Source organism: Melanaphis sacchari, unplaced genomic scaffold, assembly GCF_002803265.2.
Source record: "Melanaphis sacchari strain LSU unplaced genomic scaffold, SCAv2.0 Contig20_pilon_pilon, whole genome shotgun sequence".
Taxonomy (NCBI): domain Eukaryota; kingdom Metazoa; phylum Arthropoda; class Insecta; order Hemiptera; family Aphididae; genus Melanaphis; species Melanaphis sacchari.
The window spans coordinates 6,405,416-6,432,762 of record NW_020271042.1 but is presented as its reverse complement, the minus strand read 5'-3'; the positions used below and the strand labels follow the sequence as shown (position 1 = coordinate 6,432,762).

The following is a 27,347-nucleotide window of genomic DNA, read 5'->3' as shown; positions in this document are numbered from 1 at the left end:
AACTATAATAAAATTAATATTTGAAGACTGCTACAAACATTTTGTAATACTTAGATTAACATTAAATATAATGAATTAATACAAATCGTCACTCAATTTACTATATATTATAATAAACATTTTATAATGTTTTTATTTACATAAAAATTAGAAAAAATATAAAATGGTATAGAACTCTTTAAAAAAATTATAGAACAATTCACTTCAATAAATTAATACTAATATTTTAGAGATTTCAACCATAAATTAATAGTTTGAGCTGGTTGAATAACCTTAATTATGACACAATAGTAGATTCTTTTCTTCTTTTAATAATAAAAAAAATTAATAATTAATTATTTATAAACTGCTTATAAATTTATAGCTTTTATAAAAATAAGATCATTAATTATTCTATTAAATTAAAAAAGGAAAATACAATTAATACTTAATAAATATTTTAATTTAATATTTAAGTTTTCAATAAAAAAGGGATGGGCAACTGGTGGCCAACGGTACCGTTTTTATCTGAACATTACACTATTGAATTACTAGTATAACATTTTAATATTTATCTGTATTTTGTTTTATTACATTTTTAACATTAAAATGTATCTAAATATAAATAAACATAAAAAGTAAATGTTGATTGTTAATTTTAAATTATATTGACCTTATATTTTTATTTTTGATTTATATACTCTCTAGACCTTTAATTTAAATTTTTAAATTTTTAAAATTAGTCTTTTAATAACTTTAAGTTGTCCATCCCAGTTATAAAGGTACCTACTTTAAATTATAAATATCAATAAAATTATTTATTTGCATTTTGATGTGCATCTTCTCGTGCATCAAAATCATTCAAATCTTCATCATCTTCTACAAAAAAAAAAAAAAATGTTATGTATATAAATGTGATAATTTTTATACTTCATTAAATAGATAAGTATATTAAATATTCCAACTAACTTAATTATATTTATTACATACTTTATGAAATATTTTGATAAAACCTATTTAAATATTAATTTAGAAATGTATTATACCTACAATTATTAATCAGAACAATATATGGTCAACTATATGGTATAATTAAATTACTGTCCTCAATTCAATATTAATTGATAAATAATATATTTTTGAAAGCCGTTCAAAATTAGAAATGAAAATTGCATTAAAAAAAAAAAAAAAAATGATAACTCACTCTACAAACAGACTAAAATATACTACACATATTCACATTATACAGAATGATTAAAATATAATATGTCTTCGAACTGACATATAAATTAAATTTAGTTGACAAATCACATATTGTTCCCATTCTTATTTCTTTTTTAATAAAAAAAAGCATAGCATACTGTCAATCTCACCATCTTCTTTGAAATGTTCTTGTTCGTATTCATATTTATAGGAATTATTTTTTTGTTTTGATAATTTTTCTTCTTCATTACTAAAATGTAATTTCATTAAAAAAATTAATAAAATAAAAATTATTTTGTTTTAAATTTCCTATACTTATTTAATGGATCTTTTTTAACAGTCTCTTCTTGAGGTGGAGCAGGCATAACTTTCATGGATTCATTTCCACCAACTTGAGATTCCTAATACAAACAAAATAGTAAATACACTCAAATATTAACTAATTATAATGAAATATTTATTGACAATATTTAAGATGTGATGACAGCTACTAATTAAGAAGTAAAAATTAATACAATCAGGGAGCAAATTTTCCTACCTTAAATAGGGAGTTTTTCTGTTAGACTAGGACAATAGCAATTAAACGATTCTCAGGTGTTATTATTTTATCATATCTTGAAATCTTAAATATTATCCATTATCAGTATTGGATGATTTTTTTTCAAACAACACTCATTATTTTAAAATTAAGCAATATTTTCAAAATTTGTTTTACTTTGTTTTTATTGAAAATAAGTCAAAACAATTTATTTTTTAAAAATAATATTGTCAAAAATATTAATAGATTTTGAAATAATGGGTGTTTTTTAACAAAAGAATCATTCAGTATACTCTAAGTTATAAAATTGACAAATTATTGTACATTTTTAAATATAAAAATTATTTTTATGAGATTATTTTAAGTAGTTAACATACTTAAAGCACATATACATTATTAAAAAAATAAATATCTAAATATCAAGATTTTTTTTTAAACATCTTAGACCAGTAGTTCTCAACCGGGGTGACATGTCACCTTAGGATGACACGGACCTAACTTAGGGGTGACGCAAAATTTTAACAAGAAAAAAAATAAAAATTAATTTTTTCGAAAACAATCATATTACCTATTTCTTATAATAAATATATTATACACCTATACCACCACTGTCATGTACATAACATACCTCAAAGTTCGTATCTTTATAATAGTTTGTATTATTTATATTTAATCTTTTGGTCCAATAAACGCGTGTACCTAGTAATTTGTCGTGCAATACACAGCTAAGATTGTTTATTATTTTGATGTTTGGGTGACGCAGTATTTGATTCTAGTGACTGAAGGTGACATGAATCAAAAAAGGTTGAGAACTACTGTCTTAGACAGTTGAATTCCAACTGACACCATCCCATGAATTATGATTGATGATAAGACTGGTTAATAAATTATTAATAATGATTAAAATAATGTTAATACCACGACTTCGCATGAATTCTGAATAGCTATTAGAATAGAACTTGAGTTACATACTTGTTTTATTTATAACTACCATGCTGATTATATAAAAATTGAATTCCTAATCTGAGTCAGTTTAAGATGACCAATTACATATTATGGGTATAGTTTAAACAACTTTTATAAGCGCGCCTAAAAATTGCTACTATTATATAGAGCAATCAAAAACGATCATGCACAGAACTATTTATAACTTTTCTGCACTAAGTTGATTTTTTTTAACTTACCCATTAATGCAATTTATCATAATTATATCAGTAATTGATATAATATAGAATGAGAGAATTTTGATAAGTTCTAACCAACTTAATATTTTTTTTAACATTATTTATATAAATTAATTTATATTTTTAAAAAGATCAGATTTTTGATTTTGTTTAAAATATTGTTGAAAAATCTCCTCAAATTGATTAAAAAAAAAGTTAATAATATAATTTGAAATTTAAATATTAAAGTATGGAAAATAACAGGTTATAGATTGAAAATTCTGTTTAATATATTTTCTTGATAAAAAAAAAAATCAATAAATTAAATGAATCTATAAGCAGAATAATAATTTTTATAAAGTATATTTTTTGATCTTAACATTAACACTAGGCATCTAAAATCAATTACACACTAGTGTATAGTAAACTTACTTGAGTTGAAACAGATTCATTTTGTGAGGTCAAAGCATTATTGGGTACTTTATTAGAACTGATGTCTATAATAATAGGCTGATTAATTGGATTGGCTTCATCCTATGAAATATTTAAACAATATATAATATTAAATTTAAAACAATCAAATATAAAACCAAAATAAAATTTTAGATTAAATTACGTTTTCAATTGATAATGATTTGTTTGTAGAAATAACTATTGAACTTATCTAAAACAAATAAGAATGAGTGGTTAAATTAATGATATCAATCACATATAATTAGTATTATACCATTGGTGTTGAACTTTTAGCAGTAGCTCCATCAATTGCTTGTGGATTAATGGCCGGAGTTACAGAACCACTTTTTAACTAGAAAAAATTAAAAAGAATAATAATTTAATTATGATATAATATAATGATTAATTGTGATAAAATAACATACTTTGGTAACATTCATAATATCATTTGATTTCTGAATAAATTTTATATTTGAAAATTCATTTGATTTTTGCAAGTTATTATTTAGGTCATTTTCTAAGTTTTCTTTTCCACTCTTTAATTTAACTTTTTCATTCTTAAAATAAAAAATAAAAATAAATAAATTATAGTTTATTATATTGTCAAAGTTTATACAATATATTTACTAACCTTCAAATTTAGTATTTTGTCTTGTGCATCATTCAATTTTTGAGTAAGTTGTTTATTTTTATTTTTTTCTTCTAAGTATTTTAATTTCAATTTTTCCAATGCTTCTCTTAAATTTTTTTCTTCTTCCTTCAAATTATATCAAATAAATTAGATATAAGTGCATATACATATTATATATATATATATATATATATAATACCATTAAAACAATTTATATTTAAAAAAATTAAATTAAATTATTAAAAACTAAGTTTAATCAAGTTTAAAACAGTAAGTACAGAGTCCATGTCATTTGGTCCAGTAAATAATATCATATGATGTAATAAATGATATATAACAAAATAATAATAATCAATTAATATTTAAAACATAATAACATAAAAATTATTAATTGATTATTATTATTTTTACCAAACATTTTTGAACAATATATTTTTTGTACATAATATTTTTGCACCAAATTATAATGATCATAGACTATTTAATGACAGATATTATTTACAGATCTAATCACTAGATCAACAAGAGTATACATTAATTTAATGTTTATTTTTGACCAACATAGTTTTTAACACAATATTTTCCAAAATTGCTACTTGAACTTTACCAAGAAATTAAAATGATTTAGATATTAATAGATTTATAAGTTATAATCTAAAATAAAATCAACTAGTATTGTTTATAAATTATTAGCAATATGCATGTCTTTAAAAATAATATATAACATAACATAATTCATTTTATTAAACCAACAATTTAATTTCTATATGTAATTTATCATTAATTAAATCTTACTAAAAAAAAATCATATACCTACAATACATTTTAAACAAAGTTAGGTAAATTTTTTGCAATTGTAAAGTATCATTAAATTTTTTAATGTATGGAGATGCTTTTTAAAGCAAAAGAATGTATCAATATTAATCTTTGAGGGTAGTTACTGATAACAAAAAAATAATAATTTAATAAATATTAAGCACATGTTAAAACACATGTGTTTTTGACAAAAATTAATTCAACCTTATTACTAATAGAAAAATAAATTACTTATAATATTAATAAACATGTTAAATATATTATAAAATATACTAAGAAATAGAACCTACCTTTCTATTTAGAATTGTATATCATTAATTATGATTTTTTGATCTAAAATGTAATATGTACTTTTGTTACAATTACAGTGATTTCTAAATTATGAAATATGCATAACAAAAACAGTCAAAAGTACAAATTGAATTCTCCAATTTTTAAATTTAATCTTAAGGAGATGTCATAACTTAGGGAAAATAGATTCAGGTCCAATGTTTCATTTCCATATGAGAAATTTTTCAATATTCTAAATTATTTACCTTATCATTAATTATTAATATGGCAAAATTTTTAGCTGTAGTTATAAACTTTTTCCAAATAGGTATTTGAAAGATAATAAAATAAGTTATTTAAATAATTCAAGAGACTGATTTGTCAAAAAAGTATTATGCTGATTTTTAAATTTCCTTTATCCAAGTATTACTATTTATCCAGTTAGCTATTATATAATGATGATTCACATCATTATAATAACTTATCAATAATTTATAATTAGTTATTAAAAAAAAAAAAAAAATTAAAATTGATTAGCAATAAAGTACTCTTGCATAAAAATACAATTGAAATGCAATCATATAAAATAGTACACTTTGTAAGTTATAGTAAACTGATCATTGTTAAAATAATACAACTAATTTGATATTTTATAATTAATAGATAGTATTTTTTTTTTCATTGTAAACAATACCTAATAAACAGTAAGCACCTAACGTTAATGCATACATTTTTTAATTGTGTAAACATTGAAGTATAAGATAATAAAATAATAATACAAGTTATTAACCTATAATTTATGATCAAAACTAAATTGTTTTGTACTGACAATATTTTTGATAATTTTTACACATATTGCAAAAATATATTATTTTACCTGTAATACTTCATGATTTCGTTCTATCTCATTATATCGATTCATAGAGTCAACATTTTGTTTATCACGTAACTGTTTCTCATCTTGAATTGCAGCATTAAGTTCCTCTTTGGTTTTTAGATGTTCATGTTTTTCTTCTTCTAATGACCTCTCCAATTTAAGCTTATGTTCAACGATAACTGTGAAATTATGATATATATATATATATAGCTGATAAATAAATTGGTTAGATGCAGTATTTATGACCACTAATAATACCTTGTAATTGAGATGATATTGACTCTAACTGATGTGTACACGAGGAAGCTGAATGACGAACATCAATTAATTCTACTTGTGTTTCATGAAATATGTACAGTACGGCTGACAAGACCAAAACCATGCAAATGAATCCAATAAACCTCGTTTTGCCTCCTCTGGCCACCATATTGGAAACAAATTCGTCGCTAGAAAATTAAAATTACAGTTTAAACTAAGAGAATAAAACAGCACTAATATCATAATATTGATCATTCTAGTTTCTCTATCTACCTTCAAAGTAACTTTATTTCTATATAGGTATTATAAGAATTTATAATTCAAATCGTCAATAAATATTTTGTATACAATAATATTATTATCTGTGATCCATATTCAAAGCAGTATGCACTACTCACAAATAAAAAAAATATTTGAAATTTAAATGAATCAAATTAATATTTGTTTTTCGAGATGAACGATTAACGAATACTGAATACTAAATAGAGTATTATGGTTTATTTTTTATCAGTACGTTGCCAAACGCCAAACGGTGTTCCACCAAGAATTTGATTAACCTGATGCAAATATGCAGAAGCAAAACCCAACAAATTATTACTAGATAGCGCCCCTTACAACGATAACCTTATCTATAATAACGAAGAAAGATAAAAAGAAAAATAAACAAATAATAATCGGTCACCAATATTATTATTATCGTATTGACAATAATTATTTATAAACTGCGATATGAAAACCAGTTTAGACTTATCTAGACTTAACCAGTCGCGTAGGGTGGTAGTATGAACATTGTTCTCGAACACTGCCGCTATACTTAGCAGAGCAGCACATGACAACTGTAAAATTATGATTTTTTTTTTACTAAAAACATGCTTTACTACTTCCTATTTTCCTCAGCTCTCGTTAGTCGTAGGAAGATGATTTATACACCAAAATAAACTTGAAAAGTTCCTCTAGACTACCTCGTGTCATTTTTTTCTATTTTATATGATTTTTTAAAAATTTTGAAAATGTTGAAAATTTCAAATGCAAATATCTCCGGTTTGAAAAAAAAAATTCGAAAATCTGGCACGAGGTCGTCTAGAGGAACTTCTTAGGGTAATTTTGGTGTATAAATCATGTTTCTACGACAAACGAGAGCTGAGAAAAATGGGAAGTACGAAAGCATGTTTTTACGATAAAATTTCGCTACCAGAACGGCCTCTTAATCGTACCCTTACCAGTTGCCAGTTACTACTTACTACTGAAATACTGAATAGATTAAATTATTTTAGTTATTATAGAGATATAAATTTTAATTTATTCTGGGACTTTAAAATATAATGATAAAAAAATACCATTTATCCAGTGCTACAACTAAAATTCTTTAGGCCCCGAACATGATTAATTTTTGGGGCCCTAAGCAGTTAAGTCCTAAAACGTATGAACGTAATATTTTGTCACCATTATTTTAATGCCGATAAAGATTAATGCAGTATTTCCCATCGAGTAGGACAAACTATTTCTTAACAGTTAACACATTGATCGAAATTAATGTGCGTAGTACCTAACTATTTAGTGCCTACTATACATAAAACATGTGTTCTTTAAGAGCACATTATATTCTTTTAAAGGGGAGGGGAGCAATTTAAAAACTCTTAATTAGTAGCAAATATAAATAAAAAACTGTTTTTTTGTTTTAGTTTAACTAATTTTGCCCAATTTTTGCTATAATTTTATAAGAGATAGATAATGTTATAAAAATACTGAGTGTTTTATAGTATATCAGCACACTGTTATAATTTACTATTTTTGACCTTGAATGGCTAGGATATAGCAGATCCAATTTTATATTGTTATTTGTTAGTTTTATAATATCAAAATAAATATACATATTATCAAACTGAAACGTAAACATTTTAACTGGGTAATTCATTACTTTTTATAGATATTTTTATTTTAAAGTGAGCAATAAGCATTTTGAAATTGTAATATTTTACATAGTTGAATACAAAATTATATCTGCAGAACGCAAATTTGTTATGTTTGCATGAGTCAGAGAGACAAAACAAATAGTGTGCTGTCTACCGTTCCTAATTCCTATTAATAGATATGTTTAAATACGGTTCAAGAAAAATGAGTATTTTTTTTTTCAGTTTTAATATTTACTTGTTTTATTCAGAGAAAATATTCCAAATTATTTTTAATAGGTAATGACTGGTGTCATTTCATTGTTTAATAAGAATAAAATTGGGGAAGTTTTGACTAAGCCAATGTAACTGAAAAAATATCTCCCATTGCTCACAAGTTAATTTATACTTACATTTTTATCTCAATAGAATACGCTCATCTACCATCGAACTATATCAGAGGTTTTTTTAAGGATAGTCAAGTTAAGAATGGTTTTAAAAGTGGTTGTTTTATTTTTAGAATTTTTATTGTTGGTTGATACATACAATGTAGTACATAGTGCGTACTTACTAGGTATAAATAATATTATTACAAACCTTTGTAAGTACTATGTACCTACCAGGGTACTCGTATAATAATATCATTAATATTCATCTATTTTCGTTTGTCAAAAGTTAGAAAAACATAAATAAACAATAATAGCATTAATAATACGTAAAATATGTGAAACAAAAATGTTTCTTAACTCAACAAACACGCACTACGCATTTACGCACACACAACTTAGCTATTAATCGTTTATATATACACATATATTTTTATCCACAATTAGTTGAGCTTGCCAAGTATCTACACTAATAATCAATTAGGCAAGTAATTTGAGAATACATTATTACGTAATTAATAGTTAAATTAACAAAAAATTTATAAGTTGAGTTATAAATGGGCTATGATTGTTATTGGTATAATTCTTTTGACTTGTGTCACATTTACCAATAATCATCGGGAAGTGGCGGAAGTGCGCTATAATGTCATAGTGACCAATAATATATTATACAAGTAAACCGTTTCAACGACTTAGCAAGTATTAAGTATAAATATCCGTTAAGCTGTATGGCAATGCCAAATATTGGCCAAGTACCTAAACATTAGTCGTGGGAATGCTACTTTATTTCACACTTATCACCCACGAATCTATGTATTTCAAAATATAAATATAAATTATTATTGTGACAATAGTTTCTCGTATTCTCACAATTTTATATTTCTTAAAATTAAAAAAAAAATAGTCTTATTTTTTGATCAACAATTGGCCAATTGCCCATGATTTTTTACTTTTAGTGCACCTAGATGCCCTAGATGGCTAGATGAGCTGCTAAAGAATCACCCAGTAGGTACATTATATGATGAACATAATTATAACGAGTATGATCCTTAAGAGTATAAGGCACATAATATCCCTCTAATATTTCTAATATAAAATAGTGTAATAATCTGATATTGTTGAAATATAAATAATATAATAAAGTTAATAAATATATTTTTTAATTTTTATTTAAATACTTTAAATTATTATTTAAAAAATTACGATTAGCACGATTACCGTAATGTGATTTTATACATTTTATAATAATATTTACTAATTATTAATTAATGTATAACAATTTTAAGTTGTAACATGACAATATGATACGAATAATAATTATTTTAGTATCATAATATACATAATTTTATAGTTTTTTATCATGAGGGTTAAATATATGTATAGAGTGCGCTGCTATTATCATCCTGACCGATTAATATAAAGACACGTAGACATATTATATTTATACTTCACCTCTTCTCTAGATCAATTCAGTTTTTGACAGAGTGAACCATGAAATGCTCATAATATATAAGTTAGAAAAATATGGTCTAAATGGTAATTTTCTTAGTTAGTTAACTTCCTGTCTAACGGATAGATGTCAATTTGTTAATTTTTCATATTCCCCACCAACATTTTTTCCAATAAATTCTAATATACCCCAGGACTCAATACCTAGATCTTTTATTGTTTAACTTGTACATAAATGATGTCATCTATTTTTAATTCTTCAGTTAATATATTAATGTTTTGCCAATGATTTTAAATTGTATTAAATTATAAAAAATCAAGATGACGCAATTCATTTTCAAGCAAATCTAGATACGAGTACATTTAGTTTGTAGTATCACCAAAACTTATATTACCAGTAGTTATTAACAAATACAATGGCTTATATTTCGATAAAAATAACTATCCTATAATTTTTAATCATAAAACTAATAACATCGTAAGTAATTAAGTATTATTAATCGAATTGAATCATTTAAAGATTTGGATATTATTCTCTTTACCACAGTAATTTATCTTTCACTATTAATACTAATATATTTATAATTAAAGCATTTGAAATGCTTAATATTATATTAAGGAATACTAAGAAATTTAAAAACGTCAATACACTAATAATACTATATTTTTCTCTTGTTAGACCTAATACAGAGCTTATATCATTAATACGGGGTCAACATTCAACTAGTAAACTGGTTGACAATTAATCAGTATAAATTCTTAAAGTCAATTAATTTACGTTTAAAATTACCTATTCTCAGTGACTTATTTTCATTAATCCAAATACCTACTATATTTTTATAATTCTTCCATGGGTAATTAAACGTAAATTATCTGAATTTTTATTTATTAATTATCTTCTTAATAATAATATTGAATATTTTCATTTATTAAGTAGTAATAGTAAGATTGGTATTTATTCTCATAATTATTCAATTATTAGGATTTTTATTTATTTTATAGTTCCTTTCTATATAAAAAAAAAAAAAAAACAAAATATTTACTGACTCACCCCCTCCCCTACAAAAGCGTTTTTGTTGTATAATTCAATTTTTATTAATTCGATTGTTTTTTTTTTTATGTTCCACAATTTTTTTATAGTAAAAGCTTTACTTATTTATGTTTTTAAACAGAATTTAATTATTTATAAATGTTCAGTTTATTATGTTTAAGCACCTATTTAATATATATACTAAATATATGTATATTTTGGCTGTTTTGTATTACTATTTTATAGTAAGTAAAATTTTTGCCTCGTATAATAAATATAAAATTAAAATTGTAAATTAAATAATATATTTATATTCCAATCCTTCACGATCAATCCTACAGAATAATGCAATAATTTATAATAACTTTTATTAGCATTAAGATTGTTATAATATATTAATATCTAACTATGATTGTAAACAATTTTCTTTTAATCGTGATCTGAACTGTTAGATCATTTTAAGCAGAAATTAATTGATTTTACCAATTTTTGCAATTGTAAAAAAAAAAATTCTAACAAGTGATTTTAGTAATTGGTATGTTATATTTATATAATCAGTGCGATTTAAATAGCAAATAGAGGTATATATTCTACAAATCAAATTAAGATTCATGCAAATATCACTACTTATAACTTAAAATATTTATAGCATTATGAATGCATTTTGGCTATTTAAGAAAATATACTATTATTTTCTATTAACGCATTATTTACTTAATTCAAATGTTCAACCAATCGTTGATATAAAATGTACTCGTTTTTATTTAAAAAAATATAACCCCCTAATAATATAATATTGCGTTTCGGAAATGTTTTATTTTACTTCATTTTATTAATTGGTAAGTACTATGTAGGACTAATCTATGATCGGCCGATGTTTTAGGTTTATCAAAATATTGTAATATTTGTAATTTAAAAAATATTCATTTTTATAAATGTACATTCATTGAATTTATCAACAATTATATTATGAATCTATAATCTATTTGATTAATATATCTTTTTAAATTTTATATTTTAAACAGATAAATCTTCAGTTATTTAATCTACATAAAATAGTTATCACTTGTCAATAGTAAATTATTTATATTTATTTATGTAAGTATTTTAAAATTTATTTTATTCTAATTTTAAATATTTTCCGGATATTTCTACTACTTTTGACTTTAAGATATATTTATTATTTTTCATAAAGAATTTTCATATCTTAGTTCTAATTCAGGTAATTTTTATTATGCGTAATTATTATAATTGTATTGGAGAAAATTATCAAAATTCACTGCTGATCTTTCTATTATATGCAGTATTTTTCTTGAACCGAATTTACAGCAATAAAGAATAGATAATCTTAGGACGATAAAATTTAGTCTTGACTGGTAAACTAAAATCTTACAATTTTTTTTAAATATGGCTTTAGACTTTTTAAATTTATAAGATTTGAAATATTAATTTTTTTAAATTATACAATCTATAAATTAATTTACAATACGATTTACAAAATTATAGACAAGAATTAAAAAATATACAATCACATAAAAATTCGACTAATCTGTGTTCTACTTATTACTGATGTTAATAACGTTTTAAATTTTTTATATAGTAATTATATTGCCCCATAACTAAACACAATGGTTTAAATTGTCCATAGGTATATTTTTTAATCATATATTCTTTTGTACACCTAATTCAAGATAGCCTGCATTCAAATGAACCTTTCCAGATAGTACAAGCACCAATACTAAAAGAAATATGTTAAGAAAATATTCAGATGACCCTGCTATAAATGTATTTTGCTGCTGGCATCATGCCTGAAATATCATTATAAGGAACATATCACTTAGTGTTTATCGTCAATATTCGAACTTTTACGACATATATAAATTTAAAGACGGCGCTTTAGATAGGCAATTTAGGGTCATTATTCAATAATTAGATAAAATAAATGTATAATACCTATTTATATAGTATGATATTATTATAATATAAATAAATAATAATTATTTGTAACTAGTAAGTAATAATAATATTCCAGTAATCTGTAAAACAGTTTATTACACTGTATTATAATATGATTTAACATTAATTGTCGATAACACTTTTCAACATGCATTTCTGATTTTCAGATCAGTGTCTTGATTTTTTATTAATTGGTTGCTGACCACATGCAACCCGTGTAGCGATTTTATGCGGCCCGCGATTACAATTTATAATTGATATAAAATATGGAATATCATATTATGTTAGTTAATAATCTAACTTTGTTAATATATACCACGTTAAATTAATATAGATACTAATTAGTGATGAAACTTAAATCAATTAAGTTAAATTTTGTTTAAAATGTAAACTGTAAAATATGACCTGTGAAAATTATTTTTACTATTTTTTGGCCCTTGACACCAAAAAAGTTACCGACCTCTGCTTTATACAGTTTTTTCATCATGTATTGCAATGACTACGTAGCTTTTAGTAAAACGAACTTTGCACGAATGCTTCTAAAAATCATCGACAGTTTTCAGTCCGTAAGTTGTTTTTGAGAATTACGCACTGAATGGTAAGATGCATTTTGGTTATATTATTATTTTCAAGTTCTTCTTCGGAACAAGTAGCAATAGTTTTATACGCTACTTCCATTACTGTTATTTAGACATTGTTTTGCAGTTTACAATTTACATCATATAATTATGTACATGTATACATTTGGTAATGTCATAGTAAACTAAATTAATTCTTCGATTTATAATAAAATGTATAAGTATGAAGTCTATGTTTTAACTATATAAATACGATTTTCATCGTAGTTTCATACTGTTTATATTATGAATAATATTTCACACTCTGCAGAGTTAAAATTTTATCTTTAGTCCAGTGTTTTCCAAAGGGCATGTCATGATATTATTGTAAACTGGTTTCATAAAAATTTAAGCGCTTAACTTATTTTCCAAAAATAAAGTAATTTAAATATCAAACATGAAAATTGCAAAATAATGCAAATTAATTTATTGTACTACAATATTTTAGTTGTAATTTTTATAAAAATAAACATACAATATAAATAAAGGTTTTATAAATATTTATTCGTTGCATCCTTTACTTTATCGATATGAAATGATAAAGGTTGCATTCTTCACGTTAAAATCGTAGGAATAAAATATTATAATTCATAATAAAATAAAATTGTTAACAAACAATCCACGATGCAATTATTGATCCAGCCCAGGGGTGTTTAATTCGTAGTTCGCGGCCCGACTTGTGATAATTTCACAGACCACGTGATCTATTTAGATTTTTACTAAATATGTTAATTTTATTTTTTTGTATTGGTTCCAAATCTAATAGGAGCATATCATGAATATCCGGGGGGGGGGGGTACCCATAGTATATTGTATTATTTTGTGTGCTACCCACGGGATTATAATGCATTTCCAAAGTAGCCCGAAAGATCATTTTGATTGGTCAACTTCGGTATAGCCGGGCAACGGATAGAAGATGACTTTGACGCTATCTACCGTTCAGACTGACCTCCCAAGCCCGTCCGGCAGATGTCTCTGCAGTGTTGTCGAAGGCAACCAACACGGATGGTACACGCGCGCGCCCTCCTCCGCTGCTGCAACACCACTTCAGCCGCCGCCAATGCCAGTCGTCATCGACACCGCCACCGACCCGAGCGCGCGAGGGAAGCCATTGCTGTTCAACCAGCTCTCACGTTTTTGTGTGCGCGTCGCGGCAACGAGTTCGGCGTCATTGTCGACCGACAGCCGTGGTTGAGTACGCTGCTCACATTTCGCCAGGGGGGTCGTCGTCATCACGCAGTTTTTTTTTTACTCTCTCCCCCCTATCGCACACGCCGTCATCATCGTCGCGCTTGTCGTAAGTATAACACTAATAATAATATATAACATATTATATTATAATATTATGTATATACACATTACGGGTTACCGTATCCCGGTAATGATAATATTATTATAATGATTATAACGTTCACACGATTGTATGTGTCTATATTGTGATGTGGATATCAATGATATCATACGACATCATGCAACGTTAGTATAAGGTAACGCTCGTAATTGTAATACCTACAACAACTGCATATTCAATACACACTATACACAGTCCAAGTGTGGTTTACCCGTGCAGGAGGCACCGAATAAAATCAAAGGGTAGATCGCCGCGGTGGTGGAGTTGGATATGGCGCTCGCGAAACTGGTCGGGGGGTAGGGAAAACTTTGGGTAGGAAGGTTTAACCGTTAAACTCAAATAAATCCGTCGTCAACTCCGCGATTTATCGGATTTGTAGTTTTATCTCTTCACAGTTCACACCACTGACTGTCTATTGTCTATTACCACATATCAATGTTATCGATATTTTAACATAGTATAAACAGATATCGTTTGTTGTGCATATATTATTGGTTACCGTCGGCGACGTCCTGTCTTATGACGACGACAAAGCGGTGGGTATGGGTTACGAGTTCAACGACGGGGTCGATACCTATACATGTGTACCATGTATGGTATCTACACACGCGCTCGTTCCCACCCGTCATACTCGTAAGTCGTCTAAATGCCTCTAAATTTATAAATTTATAATATATGTCGTTTGTATGTGTGTGTGTGTCAGTGTTCAGTTTTCGTACTATAATTTACGTCTGCACAATGGTCGTTCTTTTAAATTTCTAGAAAAACTACGTGTATGTACGGTATGTCGACACGCGCATGTCCCTCTTTGGCAATCGTATCGAAACTTCCCAGTGTCGTTGACACCAAGTTTACGGTGACCACGATGACCATCGGTGCCTAATCGCCGTGTATAATATATATATTATGACTGAATGAATTTGATCTAACCGTTTGTCCGAATTCATCTGCAAAATCTAATTATATTTCCCGAGTTTCCAAAAATTTTTCAAAACTTTTCTCTCACTCTCTCTGTCACTCTCTTTCGTCGCTTTATCCATCCCTCTTCGATTTCGATCTCGCACCCCTCGCCGCCGATCGTTCTATTTGTCCGGCCACGAATATTAATTTTTTAATTTTTCTGTGCGCACGCACGAAAATTCATTTATTAATTTTAAAAATATGACGAAAGTGTGCGTGCGTGCATGCGCGTGCTCTGAGATTACTTCGGGGCGTCGCGGATGAGGCTTACGTCACCACCACCGCCGCGCACGGTACATATTATGCACCCACACCGCCACGGCAAAGTCATCGTTTGCCCCGCGCTACTCGACACGATATTCGGCAAATATCGCGCACACTGACCAATGAATGAATAATTAATAACGTGAATCTATGATAAACCGTCATCCGTCATTTTATCGACTTCATCTGGCTGACGGGAGTTTCTGATTCCACGCGTATTATGTAATATTATATATAATAAATAATAATCGTTGTCCTTGCCGCGCAGATGTGCTCAAGACGATGATGATTTTCTCAGCGGTTGATCGCCAGTCTACTTTTGGATTTCACCGTCATCGTCGGAGAAATCCGTCTAGCGACATCTCTTTAACGATAACGCGTTCAAAGCAATCTGGGAAAACTAATAACAACAACGTCAAATAACAGTACGCGCGAACCTTTTCCGCTTTATTCCACCCACTCCGTTTATTGGCACACGAGAATATTTCTCTCGTTCCAGCGGTGTTATCGTATCGGATAACCCACTTTGCCATGTCGTTGTCTACTTGTCTATGATAATATGTTTTACTTTAATTATTATTATACGGTACGTTTTCCGCGTTTCGCTCGGACTCGTCGTGCGCGTTAATTGCGTGTAGGTACTAGGTACTCATCAGAGTATCAGGTTAAAAAATTGCAAGCGGGGTGGCATCGATTGCAGCGTCCCGCAACTCGTTCGACTCTCGCGCCCGCGGTAACCTCAACAACCGCGCGCTGACGGACCAGTCTTAACCACACGAACAAGTCTCGCGCTTTTACGACGATTAAAAACCAATTAGACGTAATATTTTTAGCCGACCGTGGTGACGGCATCGGCGGTGGCGACGTGTACGCAAGGTGTACGAACAGTATATTCGTAGATGACCAGCGCTCTCTATCGTTTCGCTGTCGCAACGTCGTCATGCCAAATACGTAGTCTTTGTTAAAATACTTTTAATGTATGTGTGCGTGTGTGCGGTTAAAATGTACAAATGACGTATCGACGTACACGGTAATACGGTATACTACTATACTAATATTGCTAAATTTTACTACTACTTCTACAACAACTACCGTGTGTGGTGGCTTATCATTGCGCCGCCGATAATGGTATTCTGATTTGTGAAATGTAATATATGCATATATTAGTATTTACATATTTATATAACAATTATCGTCCACGGCATACAATTATTTACTGCCACGCAAGATCGATGATAGTGAAATGTACCGCCAATAACACAATGCACTGCGAACCGTTGTGTGCCGCCTACATTTCGCGCTGCCCATGTTGCAAATGAATAACTTACCGACCGCCGTTCGAAGACTTTTGGTGGAATGCGCGACTATTGGTGTGTGTATATGTGTGAGTGTGCGCATATCGTAAAGTATATACGTTTAATAACTGAGTGTGATTTTCAAGGTTATACGTATAGTTTAGATCTTGCTCTTGGTCGTCGTCGTCGCCATCGTCGTTCATTGCCGCCGCCACCACCGTCTCTGTGATTAAACAAAACGTACGGTTTGTAACAAATAAAAAAAAAAAACAACAAATAATTAACGTTTTCCACTATTAATAATATTTTAATCATAACATATTCCCGCGAGCGACAATGATTGTTGTAACGTCGTTGCCACTTCTCGCGTTTGGGTTCGCCCGACGAGCAGAGCGATATCATGTCCGCTACCATAGCTGGGTGTACCATAGGTACTATGTCAAGGAGAAAGACTACACACGACGACAAGGTCGCGGTCGTCAATCTTGCTAATAATGTTACACTATTAATATTATTATTATTATTATCATCATCAACACCGTTGTCGTAATTCACTCGTCTGGTTTAATATAACGTGTGTTATGTACCGCGCGATTGAATTTAACTGGATCGGCTAAATTCGGTCGTGTCCTTTGTATCGCTGGACCGTCGAAATAATTTGTTTTCCCATCCGACAATGGAGGCGCCCACGAGCGATGAACGTTTGTCGCACTTTTCCGCTATTTTTCGGTACTTTGAAGACGTGATCATTTATTTTAAATACTTGGACAACACTTAAACCCGGGTATTTCATAATTATTAGCAACACTTAATAGGACGTCGATGGTCCCACATGATTATGATCTGTCTTTTTGGCGTAACCACCATACAGGTTTCGTGTGTCTGTTGACGCTTTACCCACCATTCATCACCGTCAACGTTCACCTTAGAGTTCGCTTTGCATGGCGGTAGTTGATCGACCGATACGCGTTATTATTGTCAGCTACTATTTAATGTTGGACAAACGATTTAGGTCATTATTACTGTATTACTGCGTCGGAGGTACACCGCGTCTACTTCTTCGCATGTTTCCGTTGATAAATTAATATAAGAGTATAAGACTAACGTGTTATTCTAATTTGTTTGTCCTGCATATTAATTTTATAAAATTATACATTATTATTATTTTTGATATTCCTCACTATCCCTCACGTATGTACATATGTAGATTTTTAAAACAAGTTTCCCTAACCAGTCCGATGAGAAAATGTCTGCACTTGTCGATGACACCAGATTTTAAAACCACGCTGGATTATTATTTATTTCGATGTTCTTTATCCACTTATTTTTAATAACTAATTTAATATTTATTTAATTTTTTTTTATATTCAAAATACCCTAACTTTGCTGAGCTAATTTAATTTTGTGTGCAGTAACCCAATAATTTGAAAACTTTCCTATCTTGTTCTTAAAATTAATACTTAATCAAATATTTTGATGTTTGCCATCAATTCTTATAAAATGGCTACTTCTACTCAAGTGTGATCACAAGTACAATCCTTTTATACAGACATTTTTCATGTTATATGCAACCATGATTACATAACATTTAATATTATGGTAAATAATAATAAATTGATAGAAATTTTTGAAATGTGGATATTAATTTATACTAAATAGTAGGTCGTAAGGATGTAAAGATGTAATTTGATTCTTAAAAATATGTTTACTATTCTTTAAAAATCGTACACAACAATAAACGCAATAAACTGAATATTGAAAATATTTCAAAACGACCTGACAACTATATATTACTATGATAATTGATATTATATTTCGTCTTTTTTCCATGACTTGTTTGTACATGATTTTTATCATTCTTCAACAGTGTGAGTAAACTAAACCTCCAGTATATAATACAATAAATTCAATAAATATTAATTGAATATGAAAATGTACAGGGAAATTCCATTATGTCACGTTATCAGATTTCAATTACTTACTTTTATTTAAATGACTAACTACATCCATACATACTTATTTTAAAATATTTACGAATTTATAAATATTAAATTTGGAACCAACAGTTAATCATTTATAAACACATATTTTAAGTTTAAATTAGCAGAGTGAAGTAGTTATAGTCAAGTGATATATTTTTGTGAGGGGAAGCGAACGTTGGAGCAATATCAGCATATTATTTTTAATTTTAATACTTAGTAATTTATAATTGCATATATTGAGTTAATTTTCACGTATTCTTAGGTTTTTGTAAGTTTTATACTTAAAAACACACCTCCCCTAAAAATTAGATTAGGACGCCATTGGTTGTAGTGCATCAAAAGATTAAACCATACATTACTCCATTGCACTCATATAAACTTTATAAATGTTTATTAGTAATTGATTACTAGTTCAATTTTTTATGCATAGATACGACAACATTTTGAGAAAAAAATATTTCTTAGTTAAATAAATTTAAAAAAAGATAGCTATAATTTAAAAAAGTTAAAACTAACTTAAAAATAAAAATTATAATAACTAAATAAAACCAAAATCAAATAATTTTATAAAATATTTTTTAGATAATCGTAAACTTTGAAAATACTAATTTTCTACTAGTGATTAGTATAAAAAACGCTGAAAATATTTTTATTTTATCCCTAAATATAAATTGCCTTCATTAGGACCTTTAGTTTACACATACGTATAATAATACAATTTATAGCAGTATAACTTACAAAATATACATTCCGATTTCAAAATCTTCAATACTATTTTAATATTTTATTTATTATCTTAATTAAGTAATATCAGTTCTATAAACTTTTTTTATTTATATTTAATTTTTTAAACAATTTATACGTATGTTTAATATTTTTAGTCATGTATATAATAATTTAAAATGTGTATAAGTGTATTTAAAACAATACAAAGAATGTGTAATTAGCGTCCTCTTAATCCGGCCCTATGATTATATGGTAGTTTTACCAACGTATAAAATGTTTTTCTATATCGACAGTTAATCATATACGACAAGAAATTAAAGAATTATGTGGAGATCAACCTTTGAGTTGTACACATTATAGTCAAACTAAAACAATTTTATTATTTTAGTTAAACACTATTATTATAAATTTTAATAGAAATATAAACAATTAGACACTTCACTAAATAAATAAATGTTTTTCTTCTGGTATTTTAATATATTGTTATTTATTTTAACATTATGAATATTAACGAAAATAATCTCAAATATAAAATTTTTAATAATTTAGAATTTATATTAATATTGTTTATTATACAATATTATATTTTATTTGTATATACTATTATTATTTATTTAGGACTGACACCACTGACCGTTGGATACTTGTTATAATTTATATTTGTTACCTGGTAATACTTTAATAGTAGTATTATTGATTAATATTATAGTATAGTATTTATTTTATATATTTGCCTGTTTCTTTCTACGGGTATAAAACAAATATTAAATATATTTTATATATATATATTACAACGTCAACATTAATGTCTGTATAATGTTATTGAACTATTTTAAGAAATCCATCAAACAATAATATATAGCTATTACAAATTAATAAATTAAAATATTTATTAAAAAAAACATAAATTTTAGTTAAAGTATAATACATTAATATGTAGGTATATATTATTATATAGCCGTTAGCCAGAGAATGCCAAGATACAAATATTTCTGCCTTCTTTACTAATATTTCTGGTACATTTAAAAATTGCAATTCGATTGCTGCTCAAATTTAACAACTTTATATATCATAATTTTTCCAAACTATTAAGAGGAATCCTAATCAAAATTCCCCTCTATAACAATTTATCCCTCCCCTCAAAAAATAAATCAATGCACCCACTGTATTAGATTTAAAAATCTATATTATGTATAGCTTGTATAATGTATATTGTATATAAGTATATAAATGGAAAATAATTTATTATATCAATTAGAAAAAAATATTTAACTCGACTATCTAAAGATACTAAATTAAAAAAATAATAAATATCGTCTGTTTAATATTTAACTTATTAAACCTGATTAAACTATTCGAAATATAATTTGTATTCAATAATGCTAATATACGCAATATATATCTTTAAACCGTTTCTTAAAATTAGTATTTGTTTAACAAATAACAAGTATAGGTTCTCATCAAAGATGAGTTATAGGTTGTCGTTGTACTTTTTAATGTAGGTGTTAAATTAGATCTCAATAATAAATTATTGCATACGAAGTATACATAACTTTTAATAGATACTGTGCTTAAACCTTTGCTTCTAAAAATATTTTAAAATATACTTATAATATTACTCTTAGTAATGCAATAAGTAGGTTGAACTAATTTTTCAAAAATATTGCATATTCCTATTATATAATACTACTAGTTGTATAACTCAATTTTACTAGGGAAAATATGAACAAGAATAAAATACAGTTCTATATAGATGTAGCCCCGATTTAATGTACCTGCTTCAGTTCACGAGAAAATTGGAGTGTTCATTGAACTAATTAAATAAAGATGCGATATGGCACTTGGTAAATTTTTTAACGTGGTTGAGATTATTTCTTACATTTTTCTGATAATTTATAGAAAGAATCTAAAATTTTCGTCAATATCGGTCAAGTTAATTTTAAATAAATAAACTACAAACAAACATTAATTTATATCTTTATAATATATATATATTATAAGAGTCTTTTTAATTTCTATAACCAATGGGAACTATGTATATGTAAACATAAAACCGTAGTTATAAGCACTCTTCAAGTCTCAAGGAATTGTGCGTAAAATTTAGTGCAAATTGATTCAGTTATAGTTTCTAAGATTACCAGTTATTAAAAACACACTATAATTTTCATATACAAAGATATCATACATTATATAGACTTACTGCAATAGATCAGTATGTATACTATATACAAAATATGTTTGGTATTAATTTTAATTTAAAATGAGTATAAATTTATTAAAAATTAACTATTTATTAATTCATTTTTCCATTTTTTTTCTCATAGTTTTCCTGATTATTTTATAAACTACCAGTTATTTTTACTTTTAAATGTTGACCCTTATAAATTACCATTTATACACAATATATATTATTTAGTAACCGTTGAATTAATCAAAATCGAATAATGGTAATTTTTTAAATATTATATTATCATATATATCCGTAAACTTCAGTAAAATTGTACAGTATAGATTAGTTCATAATATAATTATACAACAATATAGTAATATATTGACAATATATTCTCTGTTGTAATTGAAGCAAGCTTATTTTTAGAAAAATTATATATCTAATATATTAATTTATTGCACGTTGCAATTGTATATTTAACATTACACTCCATAATGATCTAAAAATAGCAACAGTACTTGGTGAAGCAAAATGCTACTACAAAAGATTTCACACCAAACTACCTCTTCATTCTAATCCTCTTATTAATAAACTATCTACCTTGTCCATTTCAGGTAATCCCCCTAGACGGCTTAAGCGAAGATGGTGTCGCGACCTTCTATCTCAAATTTAAAATTAGCTCAACTTAAAACTGTAGTGTCACTAATGGGTGGCTTCTTCCCTCAAAAAATTCATTTGTAAATTACTCTATACACATTTGCTTATTGTTCTAGTTAAGAACAGATTGTAAATTTCTTATAAAATTAAAAAACAAAAAAAATATTTAACGTTATTAATTTTAAATGGAAATAGATACTTGTAATTTTATTATTATGAAAAATTACAGACCAATCCAAGTCATCATCATAGTTTGCGATTATATAAAAAAATTTTAATCGGTAGTTTTTTTTTTACAACTAAGTTTTGCTGACTTATCTTAATTAGTGACATTAATTATATATAAGAGCTTTCTGGATGAATAGTATTTAATGTATAATTTTTTTAATAACTAGGTGTTTAAATTTCTTGTTGATAAACTTTAAAACATTTCAGGAATACTAAAAATGATTAAACAATTCAACAGTTAAATTTAAGTATTAAAGACTTTTATCAATTGGATCAAAATTAATTTTAAATTAATAAGTAGGTTTCTATATGTACTTGCTTTATCACTTAACCACACAGGGTATCCTTGAGTAATAAAAATGTAACCCACTTAAAAATCATTTATTTCGTATTTAAGCAGATTTCTACTATAACATGTATAGTGTATACGCCAAACTGTGAAAAGGGATAATATCACAATATTTAAATTTAGTGGTTAAATAAAAAGATAGGTAGAAATAAGCTAAGTTTAATTTACGATATATGCTTACTTTCTTACACAATCATTATACGATCATACGTTCATGTCTTTAATACATATATATGCGATTATAGATGACACATATTATGTTATGTTTATATGTATAATTGTATAAAGGTTAAGTAATTAAAACATTAAACTAATGATATTTTAAATTATAATTATTATTACAATAACATTATACATTTATTGTAAGACAGTAATTTTGCCAATACTTTGCAAACTAGTAAGTATGCAAATAATTATCTTTGAAATTCAAGGTGTTCTCATAAAGTATAAACAGAAAAGTTGAAAATCGTTTATCGTTCATTGTCATAATACTACACATTATGTATCAACATTTTAGTCATATTATTTTATGACCTAATAGTCAACAATATTTTTAGCTCATGTGGTATACATTTCAATTGAATAATACACCTTAATAATCTATTATTTTGTGTCAGTCATTCATGAATGTTTAAAATTCGTTAAATGAAGATAATATTTTTAAAAGACTAAATATTTAAATGTACCGCACACTGTTGTAGACTAGTTTCTTCATAAATCTCAGTAAGTTAGTACCATAGTTTTCTTTATATTTTCTTTTTGTGTTGATATTATATGATCATTATTTATATACATATAACAGTATAATTCTTATTAAATTAAATGGATTTGTATATTCAAAGATAAAATGCTGATAAATTGCTTACACATGACCTTTTATTTACCTTATTAAGCATATTTGTGTTTAGGATATATTATAATACTCTAGTAGTATATGCATGGTATGTATCTGGTAATGTTCATATAATACCAATCTTAAAATATTTATAAAGGGTATATTGAGAAGTAAATCAAATTAAACTGTAAATATAAAAATAACAAATTATAAATATGTAAAAAGGATAGTTTTATTAAAAATAGTTTGAGTAATTAAAAATTACGTATTTATTTATATTAATATTTGACACATTTTTTTCGGATTTTCATAGGTAAACAAATTTGTTAATGTACTATTACTTTTTTAAATACAGTAAATTATTTAAGAAGGACCATGTTAATATAGTTGTTGAAACTTTAATTGACATTTTTAGTATTAACTTTAGTCCTATATAATATTTAATGGTATATGAAAATAATTTTTTTTTTTTTTATTTCCGTTAATTATTTTAATTATATTATTAATCATTAAACACTGATTAGTATAGTTTTGGGTATCTAGTATGTTAATGTTGTATTCGTCACATTACATATGTACAGGGTTTAAGAAAATTAAATCTTGGATTAAAACTTGAAAATTTTTAAAGTTGAAATTTAATCCCATTTATATTAGCAAATATTGAACAATATGTAATAATTGTAATATTATAATTTTATTAAAAAAGTAATATTGTAAAGATAAGTTTATCTGTTACAAATAGAAAATGTAAATATTTATATATATATATATGGGTAAAATTAGTTTAAGTATTTTACGTTAATAAAATGAATAATAATGAGGTATAAACTACGCAAACTACGCAAGATAATATAGATTTGACTTAAATTTCTTTTTACAAATTGTGAATCGTAAAAGTATATAATTAAAATATAATGTAATATCTTAAAATCTAATGTTGACCCAACTTCTTAGGAACTGATAAATCATAATATTAAAATTAAATATCTTATTTAATATCGTATACATGCGTAATTTATATAAATACTATGACGTTTTTGAGTTCACTATGATGTATTCTCAGTCATGTACGTAGGTATGTAATATTTTCTATCGTCATTACAAATACGATTTATACATGATAAAAATATTTACTCATATCTACTCTCATTATCTATAGATAATTTTTGTATGAATTTTTAATAAATATTTAGATACATAATTAAGGTTATATTAAACAATATTTAATTTATTTTTATCTATATATCTTACCACGAGTTTTTACTAGTTATACTAACGAGAAACTGTTTAAATATTACCAATATTTTAATGGAAGTACATTATTTAATAACAATATACAAATACATTAAATTATTAAATAAGTTAGTGACTAGTAGTATATTGATGGAATAAATATACAATCGATATTATTACTAGCCTTAATTTTGTTACCCTATACACAGCCGTTTGCTTATCTAATCTCCAATTCCGAGGCCATCGTAAATATAATGTCTTACTGCTTATACAATTATAATTATTGTTGGTCCTCTGTACTCAAATCACACGCTGCGTGCAGTAAATACGTTCGCATACATTTTCTTTTCTATTCCAGGTCGGTTCGTGATTCGTGCTGCGTCTAGAAACACGTTTCCCTTAAGAATAAAGGGTAGGTTGTCTTGTTGCTGTGGCGGGAAGGGGGACAAATGTAGGACGCCGCTTTCCAATGTACGCCAGTGTGCCCGCTGCTCGAATGTGTAAGTAGATATAAGTAGTAGTTATATGCCGACGCACGCCTTACAACAAAACTATAGAAGTTTCCTTTCGCCGACCAATCTGTGATCTTTATAATTTTTAAACTCTTCTGTGTATACATGAAAAATCGTAAGAGCGTCATTACTCGTATAGCCCTAAAAAACTTGCGCAACACGATTTTTCACAGAAACGATCTACATTATAACCATTCACACCCATAACAATAACGACGGAAATAAATTGAAGAATTATTACCTATCCTTCCCCCCTACCCGTTTCACAGTTGGCATAAACCTAATATCATGCACATTGTGCACGATGATAATATTAAAGATCATGATGGTCAATACATTATCGGGCCGGGGTAACGAATGTTTACAGACACGCACACATTTTTTTCAACCAGATTTTTTATTTCGTACGCGTTAAAATGTGCGCGATTGGGATGTTATCATCGTTTTTCTCAACCTCTTCCTACTTCTCCTCCGCGGCCCCTACGCGAGTTCGGCAGCTGGCAACGTTGCCAAACCGTGCGCGCGGCGTTACCCGACTGTGTGAGTGATACGGTTGGCCGGAAAACGTATCCGCCGTGTCGCGCATCATGCATATAGTCACCACACTACCACAGCGAGATCGGAAGAAGGAAATCGGAATTATCGAAATAAGGTTAACCAGACCGTGGGGCGTACGCGAACCACGTTTAATAGAAAATATCTACGATAAACGTGGACTCCTCAACGACTATTTTGCCAACCAACCTACTCAGTTCTCTACCACCCTCCCGATACCATCACCACCGTCGCACGACTCGTACTTTGACACGTTGAGCAATCCAAAAACCCACACGACGTATCGTTTTTGCAAGCACCCGCCGACCGGACGTGTGGGATCCGTGTGCTGCCGCCCGTCGGGTTCGAAACGCGACGAATTTGTTGCATAGCCAGTGCGCCCGAACAATCGTGAAAAATAAAATAATACTCGTGAGCCACATCCCGCGTGTAAGTCTTACCACACGAAACGCAGTCAGGGGATGTCCACCACGGAGCGAGGGGAAATAACAGAAACTTTTTTTTTTTTTATATAAAACTATTATTGTAATAATATATACCATAATAAAATATAATATTAATTATATTATATTATTATTGTACGGCGTACCGTCCGTACTCCGTCGTCGGTTTGTCGGTGTTCCAACGCGTCAAGGCGGGTCCTTTCCCCTACCTCGGGCCGCGCGCACACACACACACGCGCGCGCACACCGCGCCCGCACCCCCTTTGCACTGC

General features: G+C 27.4%; 2 protein-coding genes across 4 annotated transcripts in view; one reads left to right on the top strand and one right to left on the bottom strand.

Moving 5' to 3' along the window:
• Positions 1 to 664: 664 nt before the first annotated feature.
• LOC112593642 (Golgi integral membrane protein 4-like) lies at positions 665 to 6,685 on the bottom strand. 2 transcript variants are annotated; one of them, XM_025338143.1, is made up of 11 exons: positions 6,462 to 6,685; positions 6,189 to 6,376; positions 5,931 to 6,109; positions 3,968 to 4,093; positions 3,762 to 3,893; positions 3,611 to 3,688; positions 3,500 to 3,547; positions 3,316 to 3,417; positions 1,498 to 1,583; positions 1,341 to 1,432; positions 665 to 858 (listed from the first exon to the last, which is right to left on the bottom strand). In XM_025338143.1, exons 2-11 carry the CDS (start codon positions 6,355 to 6,357, stop codon positions 794 to 796), a joined length of 1,077 nt encoding a protein of 358 aa, XP_025193928.1. In that variant the 5' UTR covers positions 6,358 to 6,376; positions 6,462 to 6,685; the 3' UTR covers positions 665 to 793. The 2 variants fall into 2 exon arrangements, with proteins under 2 accessions (XP_025193928.1, XP_025193929.1); XM_025338144.1 differs by having other exon boundaries at positions 1,353 to 1,432.
• A 7,893-nt stretch (positions 6,686 to 14,578) lies between these two features.
• Positions 14,579 to 27,347, top strand: part of LOC112593807 — a 29,391-nt gene continuing 16,622 nt past the window's right edge. Inside the window, exons 1-2 of one of the 2 annotated variants that reach the window (XM_025338357.1) lie at positions 14,579 to 14,812; positions 25,924 to 26,065. The gene's annotated coding sequence lies outside the window, so the exon portion shown is untranslated. The remainder of the gene's footprint in view (positions 14,813 to 25,923; positions 26,066 to 27,347) is intronic. The other variant, XM_025338356.1, reaches the window with a different exon arrangement.

Excerpts from the sequence above, each read along its gene's own strand:
- LOC112593642 (XM_025338143.1), bottom strand. The coding sequence starts at position 6,357 with ATGGTGGCCAGAGGAGGCAAAACGAGGTTTATTGGATTCATTTGCATG. Across the intron at positions 6,110-6,188 it reads AATATCATCTCAATTACAAG|TTATCGTTGAACATAAGCTT; the intron begins GTATTATTAGTG and ends ATAATTTCACAG. Across the intron at positions 3,689-3,761 it reads ATATTATGAATGTTACCAAA|TTAAAAAGTGGTTCTGTAAC; the intron begins GTATGTTATTTT and ends AATTTTTTCTAG.